Genomic DNA, 9375 nt, shown 5'->3' with positions numbered 1-9375 from the left:
TCCAATGATGGGTTTCAAATTCCCGTTTATCCCCTCCTCAAATAGAAGGACCAGTCTGACCAGGGCCATCTAGTGGCCTGGCCACCTGACAGCTGCAGAAGGAAAGAACAATGCAGCTGGTCAGACCAGGGAGACCTCGGCTGAGGTCTTTGCTGCCCCGCACGGTTGAGGTTATTCACAAGTGAGCGGAATTTCTGGAAGCCTTAGCAGACTGTGCCATTACCTTCCTGGATAAACACAGGGGTTTCTGGCTACATGGAAAAGAGTCAGCGAGGAAAGAAGGTTAAGGACAAGGCAGCCAGGCCGGGGCTGGCTCAGCGGCCCATCACCAGAGGTAGCCAGACCACCGCTGGACACCCACCTGCTTCAGCGCGTTCCGGGCAATCGTCTGGAAGGCCTGCTCCACGTTGATGGCCTCCTTGGCACTGGTCTCGAAGTAGGGAATGTTGTTTTTGCTGTAGCACCAGGCCTGTGCCCGCTTTGTGGCCACCTGGAAGAAGAGGCAGGGCATGTGTGTGCAGGGAACAGCGGGAATCCTACCAGGGAAGGACTGTCCCCCCCCCGCCGCCCCGGTCACCCCTACACACAGTAGAGCCAGGAGCCAAAGCACCCCGCCTACCACCCACACCTTCGGACCCTCAGCCGCACTAAGATTAGAAGCAGCTTCTGAAGGGAGTAAGACGCCAGCCCAGGAAGAAGTAACCGTCCCTCCTGGGACCTCAGAGGCAGCCCTCAGCACAGGACAGGCCTGGCAGCTTGGTCTTCAGCTCTGCAGCCCCTTCTGTGACTGCTCACGGCACCTCACCTGACCACACACCTAGGCACCAGAGCCCCGAGGCCCTCACCCTGCCTCGCATGTCCTGACCTCTCCCCACCCTAGCCCATTTTCAGGCATGAGAAGGACCAGGCCACTCAGGAAAGGGAGAAAAAGAGATGAGTGGTCAGAAATACACCTAGCTACACTTAAGAGCCTACGTTCCCCAGACAAGTGCTATTTGAAAGGAACCTAGAGCAATTTTGCTCAAAGCCCAAAGCATCTCCTGTACACACGAGGATCAAGGGAGGCCCCTGAGGCGCTGAGAGAGCACTTGAGAAGGTCACACTCGAATCCCCTCCTTCCCAGCACAGAAAGGGAACGGGAATGAGGCTCAGAGGCAAAGGTAATAATGACCCAAAGTCACAGCTGCAGGGGCAGCATGGGGATGTGAACTGGCCTCCTGGGCCCTGGTCCCCAAAGGCAGCTGGCCAGGAGGTAGTGCACCCCCAGAGTCGGTCTGGCCTCAGCACAGAACCCTCCAAATTCACGCAGTACCCCAGAAGCAGGGGGCTCTCACAGGAGAGGAAAATGCTAGAAAGCTCCTCCTGGGCACCACAGCCCCAGACACACCGTCATCTGGCATCTGAGTGTCCTCGTCAGATGAACACAGCATCAGACTCAGGAAGCATCCCCGATCTAAGAGTGCATGAGCCAGACGAAGTGCAAGTCTGCCTTTGCGTCCCAAAGACCAAATATCACCCGGCCTCAAGGGAAATCCCATCACCGGGACCGAGAGAGCTGCCGGTGCAGGCAGCCCCACTCGGCGGGCTTCCTGCTTTGTTGCCGTAATTCCCAAGGGAATACCAACCTCTGCAGAGTTTCGCTGCCCGTCTGTCCACGGGGAGGCCAGGATGGTAGGTCTTTACAGGTTAGGGAGCAAGGCCCCATTCCAAGGGCTGGGCAGGTGGCTAGTTAGTTGTCTCCCACATCCACCCCCGCATGGGGCACACACAGCCAGAGACATGGGGTGTAGATCCCTGCGGCATATAGTTTCTTACCAGTCAAATCTAAAAACAGCACCTGTCATCCAAAACTTAGCTGCCCCTTTACAAGAAGGCCCTTCCTGTGACTCAGTAGCCCTTACCCAAGCGAGGGCAGGTTCTCAGGTTCTCAAGCCCCATAGTGATGACCCCCGGCATCGTTGGCACTTACTTGTCTGTTTTCGAGGTCAATCTTGTTTCCCAGAACAACGAAGGGGAAGTTCTCAGGATCCCGGGGACTGGCCTGGATGAGGAATTCGTCTCTCCAGCTGTCGAGGGTTTTGAACGTGTTGGGGGCAGTCACGTCAAACACCAGGACGCAGCAGTCTGCGCCTCTGTAGAAGGCCACACCCAGAGACTGGAACCTCTCCTGTCCGGCCGTGTCCCAGATCTGCGAGAGACAAAACGGTCGTTCCTTGGGGCGGAGTGCCAGGAGTGGGGTGTGTGGAGGACGCCAGGGGCCCCCCCAGAGACAATCACTTCAGGACTCATCAGGAACAGAATTCAGCACCCGAGTGTCCAGAGCACACCGACAGACAGCAGTGTAAGTGGACGTGTCCCATGCGTCTGGAGGACGCTAGAGAAACGTTAATCTTGATCGAGGTGGTGGCCACGTGGGTAGATATTTATGGAAAACCTGAATGTAAACATAAGATTTCTGTGCCCTGGGGACTTCCTGGGGGTGATGGAAAGCTAGGGAGGTGATTATTCATCGGACCGTACATTTATTTTTACTTTTGGCCGTGCCGCGCGGCTTGCGGGATCTCAGTTCCTCAACCAGGGACTGAACCCGGGCCACGGCAGTGTGAAAGCACTGAGTCCTAACCACGGCACCACCAGGGAACTCCCAAACTGTACATTTAAATGTATGCATTTTACTGTATATATAAAGTTGACCTAAAAAAACCCCAGTATGTTTCAGTTATATTATACCTTAATTAAGAGACAAAGGAAACAAAAGTACCAGAAAAGGGGGAGGGGTGGGAAGGAGACAGGGGGAGAGGAATAAAGGGACAAGCAATGTGAGAATACACCAAGGAAGACAGATCGAAGTCGCTTCTCATCAATGGACCACCAGGCGCTCAGCTCAAAGAACTTCCCACCATTCACTGCCACACCAGGTCCAAGAGCAAGGATGCAGTTCCTCAACGCCCCAGATCCCAACAGGGCCCCCGGTTTGCCTGGAGAGGACTAGTGTTCCCCAGAATGGCCGCACACCCGCGGCGAGCCACGGTGCCGGGGTCCAAAGCGGTTCGCAGTTACTTCCAGCTGACAGGAGTCTTCACCTCTTGGCTCCACTGTCTGCAGGAAACCACTTAGCTTCAGAGCAACATGAGAATCTGGAAAATCCTCATAACCCCCAAAAATTTCAACCTTATGTCCAAACCACCAGCCAGTGAACCGAAGGCCTGCGACTTAGACCAACACGGAGTGTGGACTGAGCCACGACAGTTTCATCTCCAGAAGCGGCTTCTGCAAAGCAGGGCTGAGCTCCTCCCCGAAGCTCCTCCCAGGCAGCCCACAGCACTAGGGGACACGCCAACTCCAGCGCGGCCACAGACAGCTTCCAGTTCAGGTAGGAAGAGCCTCACTGCACAGGAAGCGCACAGGATGCTTGCGCAGTGAGTGAATACACAGAAGGATGACGCAGCAGAACAGGGCAGCATCATGGGATTTGCATTTCTTTAATACTACCCAACTCATGATGTTCTAAACCCCACAGAACCGCCGAGAATGTTCTCCAAAAGGAGCCCTGAAACGTAACATGCAAATGCTGAAGGCTGGTTTTCCCTTGGGGACGGCTCAAACAACATCATGGCAGACAGGAGCAGGGCCAGGACTTAAATATTGTCTGGAAATATCTAAAGCTGGAAACGGCAGCATTAGAACCCCTTAAAGAAGTTCCCATAAAGCAGTGCAACTACACAGGCTAAACTCTGGCTCACAGACAGGCCAAGGACAGTGCACGCGGAAGGGGGCTGTTGTGGTCGCCCATCAGTGCGGGGCAAAGAGTGCCCACCCCAGCCCAGAGGTTACCCTCCAAGGAAGGCAGCTCTGCAGGGCCCACGCAGCCCTCTCTTCCGACGTATGGGGCCCTCCACAACCAGCACACAGACTCCGGGTCACAGCTCTGGCCACAAGGGGCCCGACCACGGCAGCCTACCCCTGCCCACCCCCCACCCCCCGGGAACCTCGAGCCCACGCGTGCTCCAAGCACTCTGGGAAGAACCTTCCTGAAAAGGACACGTCCTAGTGGCCACGGGGGTTCAGCGTGCCTGCAGGCGTGGAGTCAGGAGGCTGTGGTAATGTCCACGCGGGGCCTAGCAGTGCTCACACTACGTGGAAGGAAGCAGCCACTGGGAACCAGAAGAAGTGATGGTAAGGCTGAAGGGCAATGAAAGAAACAAAGCCGAAGACTGTGGCTGCTCTCAGTGGGCAGGGAAGGGCACCACCCCACCCCACGTGAGCAGCAGAGCACACGTGCGGACAAACGGTCTCTGTGGACAGCGCGGCAAGCCGGACCCTGTGAGGGTCACCTCTGTGCTCTCCTGCTGTCCGACGTCCTACCCTGAATGCGTGTCCCTGAGTGGAGAAAAGAGCCTTTTCCCATAAAAGAAGACCAAGGTGGAGGGAGAATCGAGAACTCTGTCACAGCAGGTAAAAACTGACAACTACTTCTATAAAGAGAAACACAGGAAAAAAAAATTATAAACAAATATAGGCTTGGACAACAACAACAAAATTCCCATTAGAGAAATAACATTGTCACTATGTAAACATCTGGATAAGTAAAGCAAAAGCCAAAAAATGCCCCGAAACTCTTGGTGTCCTCCCACCCAGAGGTCTTCACGAGCACACATCTTTCTCTAGGTGCCCGCGTTGCAGGGTCACTCACGCAGCTGGAATCTCAGTGCACAGGCCACTCCTCTCCGCCCCACAAAACACACAGCACCCTCCCCGGCGAGAGCGCACATCCTTACTCTGCCCAACAGACTCAGCAAACCACTTCACTCATTTTAAAAAAATATTGCTGCCAATTTCCCATAATTATAAGTAACTCAGTAATTAATGAGCTTTAACACAGAGAGTCTTTCCTGTGTTTCAGATTGCTTCTTTAGGACAGGATCCCAAGAGCAGAATTACACAGGAACTTTATGACTCTTGGTGGAACCAAATGGGTATTTGGAACTCAGATACTGAGAAGGCAAAGTAAGGAATTAAAAAGAAAAGTTGAAAAACTGGGGGTTATTCTCAGCAAGTTTCCAAAATTAATTTAACTTAACACTTACAAAAGTACAGTCTTGTGGCTACGATCTTTCAAAATTTGTAATATTTAACTGAAATACTTTATTTTCTACCTTCAAAATACACCCAATATATCTATCTACCCAGAACTCCAAGGTGACAACTATTAACACTGCTGTTTCTACAACAGTTCTTCAGGAAGAGAGTCAGCCCTTCCTCACAGCCTTCCTTCCATTCCCTTCCCCCCTTAGAAGTAAGCGGCCCGAGACCTGTGTCACACAGTGTCCGTAACATAATTCCATATATCATGTACAAGATCCTCTGCATCTTTTGTTTTTTCCTCCAGATGTTAACAGCTGTACAGTATCCCGGTGCCTTAAAACACCACCACTGACTCCCTGGTCCTCTACATTATCCGTAGCTTTTCGTGACTGCACAGAGGCTGCAGTGAGCATTCTTCCTCACTTGTCGTCGGGCCCACAGTTTCCTAGGCTCTGAACCCAGATGCAGACTGGCTGCTTGTCAGGGATGTGTGTGTGTGACGTTGGAGAGCCAACAAAAGTCTCCATTTGAAAGGCTGCACGGATATGTTCCCACCATCGGTTTGAGAATATTGTATCTACTTGTAGCCAAAACTCGATTTTGTCAGCCTTTTAAATTTGCAATTCCCTGACGTCAGGCCACAGGACGTGGTTTCTCCTGAGAGTTGCCTGTTACCCACTAGGTCATTCTGCCGAATGGATACTATTAGGCATTATTAACAGTTTCTCCCAGTCTGTAGTTTGTTACTTAGAATCTTGTTATTCAGATGTTTACTGTGGTCTACTATCAATCTTTAACCTTTTATGATTTGTGCTTTCTCTATTTTAAATGCCTAAAGTTAAGAAAACCCAAAAGAACCTGTATTTTCATTTTACAGGTTTTCATTTCGTGCTTTTTCCATTCAGGTCTTGAACACTCTGGCTACGCCTCAGCAAATGGAAAGCCGCCGGCCCAGAGGCCTGTTTACAGTACGACTTGTCCTCTGACTTGTCCTTTCCCCATTCTGCAAAGCCTCCTCTGCCTACCCAGTGTCAGCTAGGTGTGCCTGTTTCTGTGCCCTCCGTCCCCTTGATCTGTGGATCTCTGTGACAATGTCATACTGTTTACATTACTATGGCTTCATAAGTTACCTTTAGGTTTTTCACGCACACTTGACTCCATCTAATGTTTAATACCGATTGATTTCTAGCTTCTTCCTGAACAACGTAAGAAATTTTAAAAATGCACACGGTCACTCATCTTTCCCCACACATTAAATTACACAGTTCCAATCCCGGTTTCCTTGTACTGGTTTGAAGCTACACACTCTTACTATTAGGGTCATAATTCTAAAAACAGATGCATGCATACAATTAAGTTTATCTTATCTCAGACCTTTCCACTTCCGCCTGAAGTGCGTCTCTTAGGATTTCTGCCCGAGCCTAAGGAGGCGCTCGCTTTCCTTCTTGGAGGCGGGCATTTCCAGGGCTCAGAACGCCCTGCTGACAGCCCCGGCTCACATGCCACAGCCTGCCAGTCCCACTGGCAGCCTCACTGCTCCTCCAGGTCGTTCCGTTTCCTCTGGCTGCCTTCAAGTTCGTCTTAAAGGAATTTTTTCCATATGGTTCCTCTAGACTTCTGTGTTCCTCCTGAATCTGTGGATCTGGTGCCACATCAGTTCTGAGAAATCCTCAGCAAATAACTTTCACCTATTCGCTCGGCTGAGACTAATTAAAATTAAGTGCGAGCGACCTACTCACTGAATCCTGTTTTTACCTCTTTTCCCCATTTCCCACCATTTTTCTTCCTTTCAGCCCTCTTGTGGTGTATCCTATCTGTTGCTAAAAACACTCTCTATATTTCCAAACTGTGGTTATTGCATTTCATTTTTAGAAGTTCTACTCACCTACACCACCTGCTTAGTTTCTTCTCCACAGATACACAAGATTGCCTGGTTTCTTTAAATACAAAGACCACTCTGAATGGCCAGGGGGGTTTCCACTGGTTCTTGCCTTGCTGTCTTAATCTGAATTATCTATTTTTGCAAGTGCTGAAGGCCCGTGAAAAACAGGGGAGGATTCCTCAAGATCCAACATGATGACGCCTTTGTCCGGAGACGACAGTTTTCATTTAATTCTAGTCTTTTAAACTGGCTGCAGGAGCACAAGGGCCAGCCTTTTGTTTCAACCTGAGGACCATGTTCTTTCCTCCCACCCTTTCCAGACTCTGCTTTGGTGCCCTGGGTTCTCCAGATGGGGTCGACTCCGGGAAACTCCAAGATCTGAGCTCGTGGTACCTGTGGGGCTCTATCAGAATGGCCCCTGAGCCAGGAGGGACAGAGTCTCGCTTCTCATCAGCCCACCCGGCTGTCAGAACCACAGCGTGGCTCTCCATCTGCTTCTCCTGCTACGCGACACGGGAAATCTTCAGGTGGCGTTTGACCCGGCACCCTGAAGACATCCCATTTCCCTTCTGCTTTCTGTTGCAGCCGAGAACTTATCTAACTGCTGTTCCTTTATCTGTAAGCTGTCTTCTCTCTCCAGTTGCTTTTAGGATTCTGATTTTTGGCACTCCAGTTCCGAGTTTACTCTTGAGGTAATTTGCTCAGCTTAATCTTGAAGTTTACTGTTTTCTTCAGCTATGTTTAATCTGAGGTTTAACTGCTCAGTTGATTTCAGGGACTGTTTTTTCACTTCTTGAAGTTCTAAGCTTCCCATATCCTCGTTTTTTATAGTGCCCCTTTTCATTTATGGTTTCCATTCCAAGAAATCTCTAGTCACTGTGAGCATTTTCTGCAGGCCATTATTCCCCCGTGAGCTCATCCTCTGTCCCTATAGGGTGGTCTTATCTTTGTATTTGCCAGGAGTGACAGAGGGTTAATGTCAGATCCTCCAGACTAAACTCTCTGTGCCTGGCAGAGCAGAAACCGAGAATCCACACACGGGCGCAGTGGGACTGGGAGTCTGCAACCAGGAAGCAAGCAGCGAAGCCCCAGCCTGCGCCGCACATGCCAGCTTTGCCACTTGCGTGAGCTGAGGTTTTGGGTCCTGTTTTCCCATCTTTCCAAGGTCCTGATGAGTGTGTGTCTATGTGTGCAGGGGGGTTCTGGGCCCGCATCTTGTGCAGTTCACGCCTCTTGTCCTTGGTGACAGACAGAACTCAAGTCCCCGTTATAAATTCACAGATCACCATGGCAGGAGCCCCTGAGCTTATGATGAGCTTTCAGTTCTCTCTTCTTTCCTGTTATCTGGTAATTTCCTTTTCTCTCAAGCTTGGCCTATTCAAACTTTAGTTTTATACACACACACACTTACTGTTAAAGTATAACTGATGTACAGTATTAGATTAGTTTCAGGTGTACGGACACTGTGATTTTTTTTTTTTTTTGTAAGTTACAAAAGGACCACCACGATGTCTAGCCACCATCTGTCATCACACAGAGTTATTACGATCCTGCCGACGACACATTACCTCCCCAGGACTTATTAATTGGATGACTGGATGTTTGTACCTCTTAATCCCCTTGACCTATTTCGCCCACCTCCAGCGGTACACTGAGCACCTCTGTGTGTATGCCTGCGCTACGGGGGAGCCCCATTAGCCCCATCCTGGAGGTCTGAGTTCCCCTGGGAGCATGTGGCAGCTTGAGGTCAACACATGTAAAAACCATCTGCAACCTGTACCATCCAAACATTTCAGCGAGCCCGGTGCTCGCTAGGACCCCCATGTCTCAGTCTCCCCAGGACATCATTTAGCAGAGAAAGTAAGGAACAACTGGTGTGGAGGTGGGAGCTTCCAAAGACAACATCTGGGCTGAAAGTTGGCGACTTCAGGATGGGTGCAGCTGAGACCAAAGGGCCTAGCAAGCAGAGACACGTTCAACCACAGCTTTGTAAGAGGAGCACATGATTCGGAAGGACTGGCAGGAGATGAAAAAGTGAAGAATAGTTTGTAGCCAGAATGTGAAGGCTTTTAAAGAGCCATGTGAAGGAATCTGTTTTTTATCCTAACTGTTGAAAGGGAAGCCCTTGAAATCAGATTAAGCTGATACGTGAAAAACCAGATTGGCTTACTAGAAACACAACTTTAAGGGCTACAGATAGGACAGATTATAAGAAGCCAGAAAAACAGGAAAACTAATTTAACAGCTGCTGTAAGAACCTAGGAGAGACACGACGATTTTTTTGGCCTGAAGAACTAGGCGAGGGTATTAGGAAAGAGACAAGTTACACATTTTGGAGACATAAGACAAGAACCTGTAGGTTACCAAATTTACAGCAAAAAGACAATGAAAACCAGGAAGTCCAGTTA

At 50.2% G+C, this 9375-nt stretch overlaps 1 protein-coding gene across 3 annotated transcripts in view; it reads right to left on the bottom strand.

Moving 5' to 3' along the window:
- Positions 1 to 9375, bottom strand: part of RAB7A (RAB7A, member RAS oncogene family) — a 93802-nt gene that overhangs the window by 3671 nt on the left and 80756 nt on the right. For all 3 annotated transcript variants that reach the window (XM_030849262.3, XM_030849260.3, XM_060307511.2), the window contains exons 4-5: positions 1970 to 2188; positions 362 to 490 (exon numbers count right to left, since the gene is read on the bottom strand). In XM_030849262.3, the coding sequence (XP_030705122.1) occupies positions 362 to 490; positions 1970 to 2188 (348 nt within the window). The remainder of the gene's footprint in view (positions 1 to 361; positions 491 to 1969; positions 2189 to 9375) is intronic.

This window comes from Globicephala melas, chromosome 11, assembly GCF_963455315.2.
Source record: "Globicephala melas chromosome 11, mGloMel1.2, whole genome shotgun sequence".
Lineage (NCBI taxonomy): Eukaryota > Metazoa > Chordata > Mammalia > Artiodactyla > Delphinidae > Globicephala > Globicephala melas.
This window is presented reverse-complemented; position numbering and strand designations above follow the sequence as displayed.